At 46.2% G+C, this 20,125-nt stretch overlaps 1 protein-coding gene across 1 annotated transcript; it reads right to left on the reverse strand.

The window, feature by feature from the left end:
* Positions 1-1,334: 1,334 nt before the first annotated feature.
* tmem91 (transmembrane protein 91) lies at positions 1,335-14,428 on the reverse strand. The gene is made up of 3 exons (XM_078533251.1): positions 13,936-14,428; positions 2,688-2,843; positions 1,335-1,792 (listed from the first exon to the last, which is right to left on the reverse strand). Exons 1-3 carry the CDS (start codon positions 14,383-14,385, stop codon positions 1,634-1,636), a joined length of 765 nt encoding a protein of 254 aa, XP_078389377.1. The 5' UTR covers positions 14,386-14,428; the 3' UTR covers positions 1,335-1,633.
* Between the last annotated feature and the right edge of the window lie 5,697 nt (positions 14,429-20,125).

Consider the following 20,125-nt stretch of genomic DNA (forward strand, 5'->3'; position numbering starts at 1 on the left):
CGGGTTCCCCGGGCGCCGACCCTCACCTCCCAAATCCTTATCCTCTACCACCAAGTAGGACATGGTGAGCAGGTGTGTGGAAACACAGTGCCTCCAAGTTTCCCTCCAAGTCACTTACCACCATGACTTGGATAGGTATTGTTGTGTACCTTCAATATCGCTGGGCCAAAATCCTAGAACTCCATACTTAACATCATTGCGAGGTGTACCTTCACAAAGTACTGCAACGGTTTGAGGAGGAAGCCCATCATCATCTGAAGAGAGACTGGGGATGGGTAATAACTGTTGGCCTTGCCAATGACACCCACATCCCAAGAATGAATTTTTAAAAAAAACTTGTGCAATGTTGAGCTGGCGAGTGTGGTTGCTATTGCGTTTCTCCTTAAATTTTCTAAAAACAATCCTCAGTGTTTTTTGTTCAGATATAAATTGACTGGCACTTTATCCCCTGCCCTGCTGTTCAAAGCTTTTTGCTCTCATACTTATGGTGCAGTCTATTTGAAGTGATTATCAAGTAAGCCAGTAAGTATTAAGATCTTCACTGCAGTTAATGAGCGTGTTTATGCCACTGAGGAGAAGAAAGCATTTCAGCCCTCGATGTGCTGCAGGGCTCTAGCAGGAGCTCTACAAGGAGCACACTGAATCTGTGGGACCAGCGTTCAGTATTTTTCATCGGAGTGGAGTTTGGGGCATCGCACTCCACTGCAAGTGATGTTTTACTTTAGCTGCGAAAGTTTTGTAAGGTTGGAGTGTCTTAACATTCTCGCATTGTCCCCTCCAACTCCTCCTCCCCAACCCCACCCTCATTGGCTCTGCCCCCTCCAAACCCACAGTCTCTGACCCACAGAGGCTCCCATTCCCTGAGAGCCTGTACAAAAAAAAACTTGCATTTATATAGCACCTTTCATGACTTCCCAAAACCCTTTACAGACAATGTAGTCACTGTAGTAATGTGGGAAATGTGGCTGCCTGTTTGTGCACAGCAAGCTCCAAACAGCAATGTCATAATAACCAGATAGTCTATTTTGGCAATGTTGGTTGAGGCATCAATATTAGCCAGAACACCGGGGTGAAGTCCCCTGTTCTTCAAATAGTGCCATGGTAACTGTTACGTCCATCTGAGAGGGCAGATGTTTAATGTCTTGGTTTAACATCTCATCCAAAAGATGGCAGCTGCCGACAGTGCAGCACTCCCTCAAGAACTGCATTGGGAGTGCCAACTTTAGCTTACGTGCTCAAATCTCTGGAGTGGGACTTGAACCCACAACTAGACCTTTTTAACTCTGTTACAATTAATTACACGCAACATCACAGAGAGAGCCGCAACTCTGATCCCTGATTTAGTCCGGGTTGCCCCAAGGTGAAATCTTCCATTTATTGTAATTGAATCAGTTGTCAGAACAGCGAAATGGCTGTGACACGATGTGCGATGAAGTGTTCTACAAACAACCAGATGAGGCCTCCTGTCAGACCGTGACAGGCAAGGGTATTGGTCACCTTTAGTCAGATGTTGCTGCTTTCCCTTTTGGGATGTCCTCTATCTCAGACCAGTGGGAGTCAGACCCCAATGTCCAGCAAAAGCCTCCTCTTGGTCTCAACTCCCGCGGAGGTTGGCACCTGCTCGGGACTGGCGCTACGAGTGACCATTCTTTGACATGTATACAGCCAGGGCCACCACGCCTCCGATATATGTACAGACCCCAAGGGCAATGGAGCAGATGGCTGTGCACAGAGTTTTCCTGGAGGCTGAGCTGGCCTGCCGATAGTCCCCTTTGGCTGTGGCTTTGCTGGTCTGGAAAGCATAAGACGAGAAGCTTAATTGTTACATTGAAGAATAAAACGGAAGCGGCCAAAGTTAATTTTTCTAACGAGCAGTTAAGATATTTAAAACCGATAATCCAACAACAGCTGCATTTATATAGAGCCTTTAACGTTAAAACGTTCCAAGGTGCCTCACAGGCGATAAAACTTGACACTGGGCAACATAAGGAGATATTAAGACACTTGGGTCACTTTAAGGAACATCTTGAAGGAAGAGAGAGAGAAGCAGAGAGGTTGAGGGAGGGAATGCCAGAGCTTCAAGCCAAGGTAGCTGAAGGCTCAGTCGTCAGTGATGGGAGAGATTCAAATCGGGAATGCTCAAGAGGCCACAATTGGAGGAGTGCACATATCTCGAGGGATTGTATGGTTGGAAGAGATTACGGCAAGTTTAATTACTGCGACTGCACACTGTCCACAGAGTATTGAACTGTTGGCTGGTAAAATGCCCTCATCCCTCTTGAAGCAGGTAGCTGGGAACGCAGGAACTGGAGTCGGCCACTCATCTCCTTGAGGCAGCTCTATTATCATCATCGTAAAGCTCCACCTGACACCTGGCATCCACAGACTTTTGAGGGAGATAGTTGGAGATTTCCATTGGATTTTGTGCGAAAGCATGTTGCCTGACTTCAGTCCTGAACCGTTTCATTCTACTTTTAATCTTGTGCACCTTTGTTCCGGAATTCCTCCAGCAGAGGAAATAGCTTTTCTGTATCTCCCCCAATAGCCCCTTAATCATATTAAACAGCTTAATTATATCGTCCTCAATCTTCTAAACTCCAGGAAACAAAACTTAAGTTTACGTGACCTGTTCTCACAATTGAATCCTAAACTATTCTAGTGGGAATTTGCAGAAGATGGTATCTTACCTTCTGTGATAAATAAAATGCAGCAATTCCCATTGGCCAGAAGCAGCAGAGCATGGAGAAGACAGCCAGTCCCAGGTGATCCTGAGGGATGTTGAGGGAGATGGTGCTGTCACCGTCACTATCACTATTACTGTCGCCATCGCTGTAGCAATTAGTCTGTGAAAACAGCAACATCAACACTGCAAATACACTCAGGGTAAAATATCACATTGTGGGGGAGCAGCTCAGGCACCAACCTTTCACCTCTGGGAACTGCGTTCAAATCCAGCACAAGCTATAACAGTGACCTGCATTTATATAGCGCCTTTAACCATAAAAAATGTATTGCAGGAAAAAAGAGACATGCTGTCGCAGATTTTTGTCATGCACCCATCAGGACAGATGCAAAAATGCCAAAATTCTAAGGGAGCAACAACTTATACTGCATGGGGAAAGGGTGCTGATTGGTTGACAAGTCAACTCTGGTCGCTCGGGGCATTGCCATGGAGAATGCATTGGGGAACTATTGCCTCCCACGCTTTTGTTTAATTCAATAAAGGTGTAAAGCCTGGACATGTTCTTTCTGCTCACGGAGGACAGGTCCCTGTGTATCAATATATGTAGCTTCTGGCAAGCGCAAGTGAACTACATTGTTCAGCAAGTGCTGACCAATCATGGAATCACATCTAATGTTGGACATTTTGTTCTGAGTTTTGGATTGGGTTGAAAACAGTCAGTACCCTGTCTATTGTGAACAGCCAAAGGGACGTGCTTTGATACGATCTGCCAGTCGTTGGAATGTACAGCCTTTGTACCTTGCATTGCACCAGCGCTGAAATTCATATCCCACATTACTCATTTGTGTGGTAGGCAGAACACCTTTTTTTCAGAAAAATGCTCTAATGTGTGTCTCAGGAGCATAATCAGACCAAGGTGGATGTCAAGTCAAAGCAGGTGATACTGGGAAGGGATGACCAAAGAGGTGAGTTTTAAGGAGGGTCTTAAAAGAAGGCAGAGGTGGGTGGTGGAAAGGTTAAAGAGAGTACTGCAGAGCATGGGGTTTAGGTGCTGCAGTTACAGCTGCCAATGGTGAGGCATTGGACAAGACATTCTATCAGACTCAACTTAGTGATTTGATTCAACAATCTGTGATTTGCAAAATCTTGATTTGTTCCTTCTGAATGTTGACAGTGTCACGGGAGGTAATGTTTGCAGACAGGAAGTGCATGACCGAAGCAGTGTTTTGATTGGAACAGCGACAGTTTCAAAGTGTCTATTGTAAGAAAGTAAGGTATTTACACAGCAACTCAGCACATCTCAAAGCGCTTTGCAAGCCAATGAATTCCTGTCAAAGTGCAGATACTTTTGTAGGCAAAGACAACAGGCAATTTAAACATAGCAAGATCCCACAACAAGCAAATAAAGTCAGAGTCGTTATCACATAGGAGGCCATTTGGCCCATTGAGTCAATGTTGGCCCTCTAGAGCAAACCAGTCAGTCCCATTCCCCACCCTATCCCCATGAACTTGCAAGTTTATTTCCCTCAAGTGCCCATCCTGTTTCTTATGAAATCATTGATAATCTCCACTTCCATCTCCTTTATTGGCAGTGAGCTCCAGGGTCATTTGTGCTCGCTGCATCAAAAAAGTTCTTCCTCACATCCTTCAGCATCTCTCGCCAAAACCCTTAAACCTATGTTCCTCAGCTCTTGTACCATTAGCTAATGGGAACAGCTTTTCTTTGTCTACCTTATCCAAACCTGTCATGATCTTGTACACCCTCGATCAGATCTCCTCTCAACCTTCTTTGTTTCGAGGAGAATAGATTGAACAGATGTGATGCATGAGCAGTGAAGCTGTTTCTATTGGCCTCTTGAGAGCACAATGTTGGCCAGGGCATTGGGAGAACTTTCTACTCTTAGAACCATAGAACTGTTACGGCACAGAAAGAGGCCATTCAGCCCACTGAGTCTGCGGTGGTTGAAAAAACCAGCTGCACATTCTAATCCCACCTTCCAGCCCCCGGCCTGTAGCCTTCAGGTTACAGCACTTCAGGTGCAGGTCCAGGTACCTTTTAAATGAGTTGAGGGTTCCTGCCTTAACCACCAATCCGGGCAGCAAATTCCAGACACCTACCCCCTTCTGGGTGGAAAGGTTTTTCCTAATATCCCTTCTAATCTTTCTACCAATCGCTTTAAATCTGTGCCCCCTGGAAATTGACCCCTCAGCTAGGGGGAAACAAGTCTTTCCTGTCTACCCTATCTAGGCCCCTCATAATTTTGTACACCTCAATCAAGTCACCCCTCAGCCTCCTCTGCTCTAAGGAAAACAACCCCAGCCTCTCCAATCTTTCCTCACAGCTGCAATTTTCCAGCCCCGGCAACATTCTTGTAAATCTCCTCTGTACTCTCTCCAGAGCAATTATGTCTTTCCTGTAATGTGACCAGAACTGTACACCAAACTCCAGCTGTGGCCTAACCAGCATTTTACATAGTTCCGGCATTCCATCCCTGCCTTTGTATTCTATACCTTGTGCAATAAAGGAAAGCATTCCATATGCTTTCTTTACCACCTTATCTACCTGTCCTGCCACTTTCAGGAACCTGTGGACATGCACTCCAAAGTCTCTCACTTCCTCAACCCCTCTCAATATCCTCCCTCCTCTTCGTGCAGTGGGATCTCTTACATCAACAAGTTTAACATCTCATCGGATGGATGTAGAGTTGCCAACCCTCCAGGATTTCCTTGGAGTTTCCAGGAATTGAACTGCTGCATTGAAACCCAGGGAAGAAACGGAGGGAATTAAATTTTCCTCGAGCGCCTGTGTCTCTGACGTGGAGGGGAAAAGGCTGGACTGTGAGGAATTGTTTAATTGGTTAATGAGCAGTCTCTTCACTTTCTGATTGGCAGGAAGGTGGGGGGCCCTGTGTAAATGGACATTTTGGGTGGCCAATAGCAGGAGTGTAGCAGTGGGATGTTTGGAGACTGCAGGTCATGTGCTAAAGCCTCCAAGAATATGGCCAACCAAAACTGGCAATCATAGCTAGACTGCTCCTCTGACAGTGTAGCACTTCCTCAGTACTCAACTTGAATGGACTTATAACCACAACTTCCTGACACAGAGGTCAGAGTGCCACCAACTGACACTTAAATCATGGTAAAATGTCATTATTAAAATAAAGAACGACTTACATTTATGTAGCACCTTTCCTGACCATTGGACCATCCCAAATTGCTTTACAGCCAATGAAGCATTTTCGAAGTGTAGTCACTGTTGTAGGAAGCGCAACAGCCAATTTGCACACAGCAAGCTCCCACAAACAGAAATCATCTGTTTACAATGTTGGTTAAGGGAAATATATTTCCCAGGATGCTGGGGAGAAATCTCTTGCTCTTCATCAAAATAGTACAGTGGGATCTTTTGGACAGAGCCTTGGTTTAATGTCTCATCTTAAGGACAGCACCTACTGATAGTGCAGCATTCGTTCAGTACTGCACTGGAATGTCAAACCTAGATTTTGTGCACGTTCCTGGAGTGGGCCTCAAACCCACAACCTTATGGCTATAATTAACTGTCTCATTGAAAGCTTTAAGCAGTGGTTGATCCAGGCTTATATTGAGGTCCTGGGAGCTGTCTGCAGAATTGTGCGTTGGCGGAGTATTCAATTGTGGGGACAGTACGTTCACACATGCCAACTGTCTCCAGCAAAGGTCAGTGGATAATGATCAGCAGATTTCTACTTTTCCAGCCCAAGGGATACAGAGGCCATTCACAGCATCCAGATGTAACCCTGGCTGCCATCCCGCTAACTCAGGGATTAAACCTGAGCCTTGCCTCGTCTGTGACTCACCGCCAACCCACATTGCATCCTGTGACATTCCTCCTGTCCCAAGATTACGCTCTCTCTGTCTCTCTTGCTTTCTCCATGTCTCTTCATTACTATCTCTTCATCTCTCTCCTTTTTTATCTCTCCTCCTCTCTCACACTGGAATCGTGGACGCGATGGGGTCTCGGCCATCGAACTGGCAAGAGTCCCGCGTCGCCTTTTTGGGGAAGCCCTGCCTCATCATGTGTCAATCAGCATTTGACAGACCAGGGCAGGCCTTTTCTGAACCCGGGAGTGGGGTGGGGTTTTGGGGGGGGGGTGTTTCTCAATGGCCCCTCCCAGCCCTCACCTTCCCAATGTTGAGTGCGTCGATCAGGCACTGGGAGCCCGCAAGCAACTGTTCACATGTTTGCTTGTTGTTCTCACTGCATGGCCAGTCCCCCATTCGCCGCTGGGTTAATCTGAGTGGCAGTGGGCTGAGGCACTTAAGTGAGCATTAAATCACCAGTTAAAGGCCTGAATTGGCAGCAGGGCAGGAAGGCTGTGCGCGGGCATTCCAGCCACAGACTTAATCGAGGTGGAGATGGGAAGGCGTCCCCACCCGCCACCCTCTATCAGCCACTCTCAGCATCTTTACTCTTCACCACCACCATTAACACTCTCTTTGCCGTGTGTCCATGACATCTTTGTCAATCTCTTCTTAGCTGTCACCTATCCTTGACCTTCTTTCTTGCTCCACCTGCTCCACCCCCTTTTAAGCAGCATAAAATCCATCACATTTCTACTTCTCTTTAGTTCTGAAGAAGAATCATTTGGACTCAAACTGTTAACTCTGTTCCTCTCTCCAAAGATGCTGCCAGACCTGCTGAGCCTTTCCAGCACCCACCCATCACCCTCCTGCCTGATTAAATGCCACCCCGCCCCTCCACTGGTCACCAAGGTTGCCACAGTGTAGGGCAGAAAATTCCAGCCCCTGACTCTCCCTCTCAACATCTCCCTCCCCCTGTGTTTCTTTCTGTCTCTGTCCATCTCCCCATCTCCCTCTCTTGTTCCATCTCTCTGCATCCCTCTGTGTCTCTCCATTTCTCTTCCTCTCCATTTCTCTCCATCTATCTATATCTCACCCTCCCTGTTTCTCTTTATCTCTGTCTCTTTTTTTTTCTTTCTCGCGCTCTCTTGCTCCATCTCTTTGCATCCCTCTGTGTGTGTCTCTCTCTCTTTCTCCCCTTTCTATTTCTTTCTTCCTCTCTCTTTCTCACTCTGCCTGTGCTATTTATAAAGTGATTAAAAGATTATATTGGTTTTTGATGCTGTAAATTTCTATCTAATGTTACTCTAATCCTAAGGGAACTAATTAAAATAAATCCCAGTTGTTTCAATCGTGTGAATTATTACTTTATTTCACAGGAGTGAATAATGAGGAAATAATTGTAAAAATCAACAGCATTGAAGAGATAAATTAATCAAAGTGAATGTAATGCTGAGTGAGTGAGATTTCATTATCTAATCACATCATGGAAACATTTTAAGTTTCCCACACACACTGAGTTACTTTGAAAGAAAGGCTTATATTTGTACAGTGCCTTTCACAGCCCAGAACATCTTAAAGTTCTTTATACCCAATAAAGTGTAGAGTCAATGTTGTGGAAATACAGCAGCCAAATTGTGCACAGCAAGCTCCCACAAACGGCAATGTGATAATGCTCAGATCATCTGTTTTAGTGATGTTCATTGAGGGATAAATATTGGCCTGGGCACCAGTGAGAACTCCCCTGCTCTTCTCTAAAAAAATGCCATGGGATCTTTTATGTCCACAAGAGGGAAATCAGGGCTTCAACTGTTATGTAGACAAATTCAGGGCGTGATTTCCAATCAGCAAGATCCCATGAACAGTGATTGGGTGAACGAGCACTTAATGTACAACAGAACATGGTGGAAATACTCAGCAGGTCTGGCAGCATTTGTGGAGAGAGAAAGAGAGTTGGTGTTTCAGGTCTTCAGAACAGACCGAAGAAGTATCCTTGTCCTGAAACGTTACCTCTGTTTCTCTCTCCACAGATGCTGCCAGACCAGCCGAGTATATTCACCATTTTCTGTTTTTATTTCAGATCCCCAGCTTCTGCAGTATTTTGCATTTGTTGAAGCAGTTAATAATGTAGCTGCCAGCCAAGGCTCAGTGATAGCACTCTCATCTCTAAGTCAAAAAGTGGTGGGTTCAATCGATGTTTGATCACATAATCTGTTAGCTCAGCTCAGCTTCCAGCTCACCCTGTCAATTTACCAAGTCTGGCACCCATCTCACCCAGCCCAATATCCAGCTCATCTGGTTCAACATTCACTTTAAACAGAGCAGGTTATTCAAAATCTTGGATAGGGTGCACACACTTGTTATCGCGATTTTTGATCACATTTTTATCTCAACGTCTCCCATTGTGAATTGCTATGTCAACTGTCACACTGTACTTGCAGGCTTCTGCCACTAGATGGTTATGTGGACAGGGTTCCCGCCGTCCCTGTCCCAACTCCGTCATTAGATCAAGGGGATAAACTTGTAGAATTAAGTGTAAGAGCTCGTGAACAGAGAGTAGGGGGAACCTTTTTTTACACAGAGGGTTTGTGAGGCTGTGGAATTCACTATGGAGTTGGTGGCTGAAGCAGAGACCATGCCAGGTTTTAAGCCAGATGGTTGAAGGAAAGGGCTTTGGGAAGATGGGATTAGAATACTGCTCCTGTGGGGGATAAAGACCAGAGACTGGATAGGTGGAATGGGCAGCCTGTGTTGTAAATTCTGTGTAAGTTAATGTTAATCCTCAACCAATTGTGGGTTAAATTCGCAGACAATTTACTAGTCATTGGGTCAAGTGGATAGCTACTAACTCCTAGTTTATTCAACTGTGGTGGGTTTACAGAGACAGTGAATTGATGGATTTGTGCATCACACAGTGAAACAATGGAGCACTTTTATCACTTTCCTACCAATTTTTGTCTTAGTAAAGAATTGTTAAGAAAGAAAGACATTTCTACTGCACCCAGGATGACCCAAAACACTTGAAAGCCAATGAAACACTTTTGAAGTGTAGTCACTGATGTTGTAATGGAGGAAATGCAGCAAACATTTTGCACACAACAAGCTCCCACTAACAACTGTAACGTGCGATTTAAACACGCTGACGGCACGAAGATTAAAACTTTATTCTGCCAGCATCAAAGCTGTATAGACTCTCGAGGGACAGCTTAACTTCAAGGGATAAGTTATTTACAATGAATATTCATGGCCGATGCTCCAGATCCTTGCTGCTGCCCTTTGCTCTCTCTCTCTCTCTCTTTCTCCACAAAGCTCCTCAGACTCAGGGATGCTGCCAGTCAGTCTGACTTGGTCTCCAATTTTGCCTTATTCACGGCCTCTGCTCATCACCAGTCTACAACTCACAGGTCCTAGCCTTGGCCTTTCTGCTTTCTCCCTCACTCAGGGCATTTTGTCTCCGCCCCTCAGCTTGTCGAAGACACTGCTCCCTGCAGAGAGGGTTCCAGAGGGGCCGACCAGTTCCCCTGCTCAGTGTTCTCTTGCTGCCAGAGACCCAGCTACACATTTCCCTGCTTGAGAGTTGCCACTCTGCAAACTAGACATTATCACACGGCGACTGTTTACTGAGCAATCTCGTGATCAGTCGGTTCGATTGAGCTACAATAGCTAGCATATTTGAGTCCACAAATTGTGGTAACATTTCTGTTGTCCATCACCCATCTGGGAAATGGTATGGGTTGGGATGATAAGCCAGCGTTTGCTCAAGATGATCTCCTCAGCCCCTCTTCCCCACTGGCACTTCCAATCGCACCCAGGCTTTGTGATGGGTCAGTCATGTAGGAGTCTAGATCAATCATGTCGCCAGGGACCATATGATCAGCAGCACTGGTTGCTTCAGTTGCAGCCTCCCTGCCTGACACCTTGGCACCTCCTCACACTGGATGCGCCCCTGGAATCCCTAACACACACATTCCAGATTCCCCGTCGCTAGCTGTCTCCTCTTCGCTCAGGCCACCGCTGGCTGCCACTTCTGGTTCCTCTACCGCGTTAAGCTTGTCCCCACATCATCCACCAGACTTCTGGCATCAAGCAACTCCGCTCTGGGAATGGTCTTCTGAAGTTGCCCTCTAGCTTCAGGTGTGACCACCAGTGTCAAGCTGCTCCTGGTGTGACCACTGGTATCGAACTGCTTCAGGTGTGACCACCGGGTGCCGAGCAGCTTTGGGTGTGACCACCAGTGTCGTGCTGCTTCCCTGCTTTGGCCAAAGTACACCTCTCCCGGTTTTGCCAGTAATTGGCAATATCGTCAGCCATCCCTGGCCAGCAACACCACCTCCGTGTTAGTGCAGCCTGTCTTCGCCGAGGTTCAGTGTCCCACCTGATCATGAATCTGGTCAACGTCTGAGAGTGCCGGGCAGGATGAGTTGCTTCACCTCTCTCTCATCGTCATGAACCAGCTGATAGAGAACTCCACTCAGCTCCCTAATCCTCTTCCAGCACCTCAGCAGCTCACGCGCCTGTTTGGACTCCCTCATTAGGCAACGTCGGGTTGTTGGATGTTTAGTCTTCAAGTAGAAGTGAAATCTACCAATGTGTTCATCAACCAGTTGGAGCTGCCCTATGTCCTCCTTTGAGATGATGTCAAAGATGAAGCTCTACCCCTCTGGATCACGTTTGGATCTCCCTCGTATGCACATTGTTGATACTTTGACAATTCCCTGCCTGGATTCCGCAGGGGGTCGGGGTGTGAATGCTGCAATTTGCATGAGACATGGGCACAGCATCAACCACAATCCCCTCCAAACTGGCAAAAATGGTTTACCTTCAACATTCAGTCTTCTGGCTGAAGGCCTCAATATTTCTATCACCTTGTCCGAGTATCTTCTCTGGTGAGAGACGAGTTGCGCTGGACAGGGTCACCATGCCTGACATCTGTGGTGTTTGTGCTCGTTGAGGGCAGTTTCGTTGGAAGTGCCCAATCCTGTTACAATTCCGGCACCTCTTTGGACCATCCCTCGGGCACGCTCGATCGCGAGGCTTACTGTAGACATAAGACAGCAGGGATTGGATTTGTGCTCGGTGTGCAGCAATCTGTTCCGCCTGCCTCTTCAGCCTGAGGGATACATCCCATCTCTGTGCCAACTGATGGTGGCCTCTTTCCTGGTCTTAGGAGCCACATCATCTCCGGATGATGTAATCTTGCACATCAAAGAAGGACACTCGGGGGGTTTGTAAATCTCCTCAACTCCCTCCGGAGGTCTTTACCCCTCACCGCTTAGCTGGATGGTTTTTCAGCTGCATGCCCCTGGTCGATTTGAAGGAGGGATCCAGGAGGACAACGTGGTTGAATAACTTCCCCAGCTCCAGGGATATGGAGACCAGATCCTCACCTTCGGCTTGCCTGTACTCAAAAAAACATCTGTTGCAGCTGTGGCAGGCTACGACTGTCACCAAAAACCCGTGCCAGGACCCCTCAAAGGTCCACCTTTGAATATCTTTTGAATATCTACGCTTCCCCCCCAAGTATTTCCCAGTGAGCTTTCCTGCACAGACGTTCCATCATGAACACTGCCTGCTCCCTGTCATTGAGGCCCCCAGATGCCATGATCAGCTGTGCATCCTCAATCCAGTCCTCGTCGTTGGACATCTCCAGTCTTCCCCGAAATCTGTTCAGCTTCCTAGCCGTTGGCAGATAGACTATCAGTGATGGGATATTCCGTCCTTTCCTGCTACATTAAAAGAGGGAACACTGGAATACACTTCCTGGCCACTACTTTTGACTCTCAGCTTAATGCAGTGAAGCCTGTGCCTCAGCAAGAGCTGCAGCTGCTTCAGCCTCCCTCGCTGACATGGCTAATTTCAGTTCTCTCACCATCTGCTACATCTCAGCCAGGCACCCTTCCATTTTGCCTGCCATTAGTCAATGCCTGTGTTGTGAAATTTCACGCCTGGCACCAAAACATAACATGCAATTTAAGCACAAGGACTGCACAAAGGTTAAAAAAACAGGGTTGCTTTATTTCACTGGCATCAAAGCTGTATAAACTCTAAAGGGAAAGCTTAACTTCAAGGGACAAGCTGTTTACAGCAAATATTCATGGCTGATGCTCTCTCTCTCTCTCCACGAGGCTTCTCAGACTCCAGGGTGCTTCCAGTCAGTCTGACTAGGTCTCCAATTTTGCCCTATTCATGGCCTCGGTTCCTCACCAGTCTACAACTCACAAGTCCTAGACTTGACCTTACTGCTTTCTCCCTTGCCTCATGGCACATGGCTCCACCCCTCAGTTTGCCAACGACACCGCTCCTTGCAGAGAGGGCTGACCAGTTCCCCTGCTCGGTGCTCTCCCCTACCATCGCCACCTGCTGCTGGAGGCCCCACTACACAACAATAAGATAATGACTAATTCACCTGTTTAAGGTGTTGATTGAAAGATAAACGTTGCTCAGGACACAGGAGGGAACTTCCCTGCTCTTCTCCAAGTAGGCATGGGATCTTTTACGTCCACCTGCGAGAGCAGGTTTAATGTCTCATCTGAAAGACAGCACCGCCAACTCTCTCAGTAATGGCACCAGGAGTGTCAACCTGGATTCTTGTGCTCAACTGTCTCTCTTTAGTAGGTTCCTCATCCTGCTTTGGCTGAGAATGTCAGAGGTGCCTTCCCTGCCCCCACATCCTTCATCAACACCACCCAATTGGGAGCCACAGATGAGTCACACGTTTGAGCTCAGGATGGGCCATTGCTACCTCTTCCCTTGGATCAGGCAAATCCTCCTAGAACTTTGCCAACTTATGAAGGGGGTAGATCAGATAATGCAGGTAAAACCTTCAGGCTAACAAAGGTTTAAAAAAAACATGCTACATTTAGCAAACAAATAGTAACATTGGTACTAAGTACAGACATTTTGAATAAATGGTCGGGCAGAAAGACAGCGTTTATGTAAAGCTTGTCACAATCTCTGGAAAATGCCTCAACCTGCTTCATGTAGAATGAATTGCTTTTATAGCATGGCCGCTTGAGGCCAATATAGCAGCCATTTTGTGCACAGAAAGATTCCACAAATAGCAATGAGGTGAATCACGGGCCGGTCTGTTGGTGATGTTATTGGGCAAGGGAGGAATGTTGTTCGGGAACATCAGCGAGAAAAATAGCACAAATGGATTGAAAATTCGACTAGGCATGCTTCTGGGGAAGCAAGGATTTGAGATATGGTGAAAGGGTAGATGGGGGAGGTTGCCATCAATCAGAGAGGGATGGGCTTCTTGGTTCCAACTCAGATAGCCTTTTTCCACAGTCCCAACACAATTTTTCCGTGAGGAATCTTTGAAAGTTCCTAATGTAAGTGGCAAATTAGGACAGGAGGCAAGACATGTTTGTAATGCCTGCCATCCATTTTGATTTCCACGGCAACCAGTTTACCTGTATCTCCAGAAACGGAGGTTCCTCCACATCGATCGACACAGTTGGAACTTTTTCCTGGCCGACTTCCGATTCCAGGGCCTTGGGCTCTTTGGAGTTTCCGATTTCCTGGTCCCCAGTCCTGTTCTCTGTGAAAGTGGTCTCAGTGCAGTCCTTCAGGCTCGCCCAGACGCCAGGGTCTGCGCACAGCATCAGGCTTGGGCGGTACAGAGATTCCACCCTGTTCTGCAGTGAGCAGGTGTCCAGGAGTTGCGGGACCAGCTGGGTGTCCATGCTGTTGGGAGACCCGGCCTGGACGAGGTAGCTCCAGATCGGTGTGCGGTCGGCTCTGTCGTGGGGAGACGTAGGACCCTCCTGGGCTGATCTTCGGCTGAGAAATACATGACTAAATGCTTTGCTGCTCGTCTCCTTCCCCAACAGAGGGCTCTGAAGTTCAGACAGATTTTCCATCCTTTCACAGTCTCGTTCTCCCAATGTTAATAGATGCCCTGCTTCATACCTGTCAAGCAAAAGGATCTGTTTATAGATGAATGACAACGATTAAAATCTTCAAGCTTTCTCAAAAGATATGATGCCTGTCACCCACTTTCCAGTCAAAGAATTACTTTTTGAAAGCGTGTTCACCATTGTAATGTAGGAAAAACGTGGCAGCCAATTTGCCCGTAGCAAGGTCCCAAAAAAAGCAACCTGACAATAACCAGGCCATCTATTTTGGTGATGCTAGTTAGGGGATAAATAATGGCCAGGACACCGGGGAGAACTCTCCTCTTCTTCAGGGAGAGCCAGGATGAGTTTGTAAAGGGTAGGTCATGTCTAACAAACCTAGTTAAATTTTTTGAGGAGGTAACCAATGCGGTATATAAGGCAGTATCTCTGGATGTTATTTAATTGGGCTTCCAGGAAGCATTCAACAAGATTCCACATACATACATTTGAATTAGGAGCAGGATTAGGCCATTTGGCCCCTCAAGCCTGTACCGCCATTTGATAAGATCATGGCTGATCTGATTGTGGCCTCAACTCCACTTTCCTGCCTACCCTTTGACTCCCTTGTCAGTCTAGAACCTACCTAACTCAGCCTTCAAAATATTCAATGACCCTGCCTCCTCTGCTCTCCGGGGAAGAGAGTTCCACAGACAAACGACTCTCTGAGAGAAAAAAATTATCCTCCTCTCCATCTTAAGTGGGAGACCTCTTATTTTTAAACTGTGTCCCCTAGTTCGAGTCTGTCTCAGAAGGGGAAACATCCTCTCAGCATCCACCCTGTCAAGTTTCTTCAGGATCCTGTGTGTTTCAATAAGATCACCTCTCATTCTTCTAAACTGCAATGGATACAGGCCCAGCCTGTCCACATAAGTCAACCCCATCATCCCAGGAATCAGTCAAGTGAAGCTTCACTGAACTGCTTCTGATGCAATTGTATCCTTTCTTAAGTAAGGAGACCAAAACTGTACATAGATGTGGTCTCACCAGCTGTAGCAAAACTTCCCTACTTTTATATTGCATTCCCCTTGCAATAAATGCCAATATTCCATTTGTCTTCCTAATCTCTTGCTGTACCTGCATATTAGCTTTTTGTGAATCTTGTACCCAGATCCCTCTCGACTGCAGAGTTCTGCAGTCTCTCACCATTTAAATAATATATTGCTTTTCTATTCTTCCTGCCAAAGTGGACAAGCTCACATTATACTCCATCTGCAAAATTTTTGCCCACTCGCTTAACCTATCTAAAACCCAAGATACTGTCAGCATAAATGAGAGCATATGGAATTGGAGGCAACCTATTGTTTGGGGAGGTAATTGATTAGGAGGTAGGAGACAGAGGGGAGGGATAATGGATATATACTCCCATTAGTAATGGCATCCCCAGGGATCTGTACTGGGGCCTCAGCTTTTCACTATATTTATAAGCGGCTTGAATGGAGTAATAGAGAGCCATATTTCTAAGATAAAAGTAAAATACTGTGGATGCTGGAAATCTAGAACAAAAACAAAAATACCTGGAAAAACTTAGCAGGCCTGACAGCATCTGCGGAGAGGGATACAGTGACTTTTCGAGTCCGTATGACCCTTCATCAGAACTAAGAAATATAGAAATGGGATGAAATATAAGCTGGTAGCTCCTTTCAAGTAAAGCAGCGCTTCACTTGCACTTCCCTCAATTTAGTCTACTGCATTCGCTGCTCCCAATGCGGTTTCCTCTACATTGGAGAGACCAAACGCAGACTGGGTGACTGCTTTGCGGAACACCTTTGGTCTGTCCGCAAGCATGACCCAGACCTCCCTGTCGCTTGCCATTTCAACACTCCACCCTGCTCTCAAGCCCACATGTCCGTCCTTGGCCTGCTGCAATGTTCCAGTGAAGCTCAACGCAAACTAGAGGAACAGCACCTCATCTTCCGACTAGGCACTTTACAGTCTTCCAGACTTAATATTGAGTTCAACAATTTCAGATCATGAACTATCTCCTCCAACCCCACCGCCTTTCCGATCCCCCCTTTTCCAATAATTTATAATTTTTAAACAAATATATTTTTCTTTTCCCTCCTATTTTAAAATTTATTTCGATCTATTGTTTTATCTCCACCTTTTAGCCCATTTCGATCCCTTCCCCCCACCCCACCCCCACTAGTGCCATCTGCCACTAGCTTGCTACCCTTAATGCCCCCATTAGCACATCCTTTAGATAATATTGCCACCATCAACACCCCTTTGTCCTTTTGTCTATGACATCTTTGGCAGTCTCTTCTTGGCCTCCACCTATCACTGGCCCCCGATCGAGCTCTACCTTTCCCACCCCATCTCTACCAGGTTATATTTCATCTCATTTCTATATTTCTTAGTTCTGATGAAGGGTCATACGGACTCGAAACGTCAACTGTATCCCTCTCCGCAGATGCTGTCAGACCTGCTGAGTTTTTCCAGGTATTTTTGTTTTTGAACCATATTTCTAAGTTTGCTGATGACTCTAAGCGAGGTGGCATGGTATATGAGAGCAGAAAGCTATTAAGAGGCATTGATAGATTAAGTGAGTGGGCAAAACTGTGGTAAATGGAAGTCAAGGTGGGGAAGTATGAGGTCATCCATTTGGGGCCTAAGGAAGGTAGATCGAAATTGTGAGAAACTAGAAACTGGGGATGAGCAGGGAGATTTAGGAAACCACTAAAATCCTGCACAGGTATAAGAAATAATTTAAAAAGGCTAATGGAATGTTAGCTTTTATCACAAGAGGGCTAGAATATAGGAAGCTCTAGTGTGGCTCCATCTGGAGTAACTGTGTTCAGTTCTGGGCTCCTCACCTCAGGAAGGGTATATTGACCTTGGAGAGGGCATGGAGCACAGATTCACCTGAATGACACCTGGCTGAAAGGGTTAAATTATGACCACAGTTTGCATGGACTATGTCTGCATTTCCCTGAGTATGAAGGATTAGGTTGTGATGTAATTAAGGTTATTAATAAGGATTTGATGGGTAGATAGAGAGAAACTATTTCCTCTGGTGGAGAAGTTGTGCAATGTTGGTTGGGGGGTGGGGAGGAGGGGGTGGGTGGTGGTGGGGAACATACTGTTAAAATTATAGCCCTTCAGGAGTAATGTTGGGAAGCAGTCTTCACACAAAGGATAGTGGCAATCTGGAACTTTCTCCCCCAAAAAGCTTTCGATGATGGGGATCAATTGAAAATTTCAAAACTGAGATTGATTTTTGTTAGGTAAAGGTATTAAGGGTTATGGAAGCCAGGTGGATCGAGGTAAAATAAAGGTCAGCAATGATCTATTCAAATTAAAGAACAGGCTTGAGGGGCAAATTGGCCTCTTCCTATGAATACATCCACCTGAGGGGACACCTCATCTGAGAAACAGGCTCTCCAACACCTTTAGGGTAGATTAACCTATTCAAATCTCTGGGGTGGGTATTGAACCCACAACCTTCAAACTCAGAGACGAGAGTGCTACCCACTGTGCTTCTCACCACATTATGGCCCCACTCCACATCTATAACCAACTAAATGACTCAAGTAAAACCATTAAACTCATCATTCCCTGCAGTCTCCCCCTTGTCTTATGATCCACAGGCTTTAGACAAGAACCTTGGGGTCGCTTGCTTCCTCCACAATTTTAGCTCATATTAGCTCTCCTATTCTTTTCACCCTTGGTTCTGTCCTCTAGATCATGATTCTTTCCCTGGCTTTCTCAATGAAATATAAAAAGGTTGTCTCTGAGACTGTCACCCTGTTATATTTCTGTGTTTGAGACTCACCTCATTGGGGAGATGGTAGTGTCATTGGGACTCACCTCATTGGGGAGATGGTAGTGTCTTTGGGACTCACCTCATTGGGGAAATGGTAGTGTCATTGGGACTCACCTCATTGGGGAAATGGTAGTGTCATTGGGACTCACCTCATTGGGGAGATGGTAGTGTCATTGGGACTCAACTCATTGGGGAAATGGTAGTGTCATTAGGACTCACCTCATTGGGGAGATGGTAGTGTCATTGGGATAGGAAGCTAGGGGGCCTCGGGACATGGGCTCAAATTCCACCATGGCAGCTCAATTCAATTAATAATTTAGAAAACAATCTGGAATTGAAAGCTAGTCTCAGTAATAGTGACCATAAAACTCATCGATTGTTGTAAAAACCATTCTGGTTCGCTAATGCCCTTTAGGGAAGGAAATCTGCCGTCCTTACCCGGTCTGACCTACACGTGACTCCAGACTCACAGCAATGTAGTTGCCTCTTAAATGGCCGAGCAAGCCACTAAGCTCAAAGGCAATTAGGGATGGGCAACAAATGCTGGTTCTTGCCAGCAACACCCAATACCCACATCCCATCAAAGAGTAAAAAAGACCTCTATCAACATCACCAACGACTAATTTAGCTTAAAGTGCAGATAATGGAAAGAGAGTGAACAGCTTAACAAAGCTGTACTGAGGGTTGTTATGAATAATGAGATCCTTACGTGACTGCATGAATCAGTAGTTGACAGGTAGAGATAGCGGTGAAATAACACGGCAAATAAATTACACACACCCACACACAGTGAGACACAGACACGGAACACCACCCCCCCCACACACACACGCACACACATGCAGACACACAAATACAGACTCACATACCGACACACACATGTAGAACCCTCCCCCTAAACCTGTCTGCCTCTCCTACCTCCTTTTCTTTCTCTAAGACGCTCTTTAAAACCTACCTCTTTGACCAAGCTTTTGGTCATCAGACCTAATACCTCTTATGTGGTTTGGTGTCACACTTTGTTTTAAAATGCTCCTATGAGGCACCTTGGGATGTTTTATTCCATTAAAGGTGCTACATAAATACAAGTTGTTGCTGAAACAGAGGATAAAGAGATGGAACAGAGGGATGGAATAAAGAGAGAGAGAGTAATGAATGAGAATTGAAGAAGAGATATTAAAGTGAGACTGGAATAGAAAGAAGGGATTAGAAGAGTGTAACGAGTGCACAGAGCTGCTGTACGGGGAATTATGCAATCTGAATTGGATGAGACTAATTTTGCGATGGAAATGTGAGAGGTTTTTTTTACATTCTCTCTCTCTTTCTCCCTCTCTCTCGCAGGCATGAGCGGACCTACTGTGTACTCTCAGCATTTTCTCCTTTCATTTTAAATCCTGTTGCCTGCAGTTGATTTTTCTAAATTGATTGTCAGGTGCAGAATCGTTTTTGAGGGGCTTAGGATAAGAAGGAGGAAGCTCAAAGTGGATTTGAGGGGCAATTTTGTCACTCAGAGGGTGCTGGGGGTCTGGAACTCACTGCCCGAAAGGGCTTTAAAGAGGCAGAAACCCTCATCGCATTTTAAAAAAATACTTGGGATATGCACCTGGAGCACCATAACATACAAAGATGTGCACAAGGGCTGGAAAAAGTGGGATTAGGCTGGAGGGTTACTTGTCAACCAGTACGGACACAACGGGCCAAATAGCCTTCTTCCGTGCTGTTAATTTCTATGGCTTCTGTGATCCAGCTTTTCGCTTTTACACACTGCTGGATTGACGTGCCGGTCAGCAGTTTAATTGGGAATGGAGAGGATGGAGGGAGAGACGGGTTCAGCAACACATACTGAGCGACTTACCAGGAGACGCGGTGGGGAATGCGGCAGCGAGCTTAGCAGTGGAAGGTATCAGCATCTCCGTCCTATGAAACCCCCCCACATCAGAAACG

Source organism: Cetorhinus maximus, chromosome 32 (genome assembly GCF_964194155.1).
Source record: "Cetorhinus maximus chromosome 32, sCetMax3.hap1.1, whole genome shotgun sequence".
Classification (NCBI taxonomy): Eukaryota; Metazoa; Chordata; class Chondrichthyes; order Lamniformes; family Cetorhinidae; genus Cetorhinus; species Cetorhinus maximus.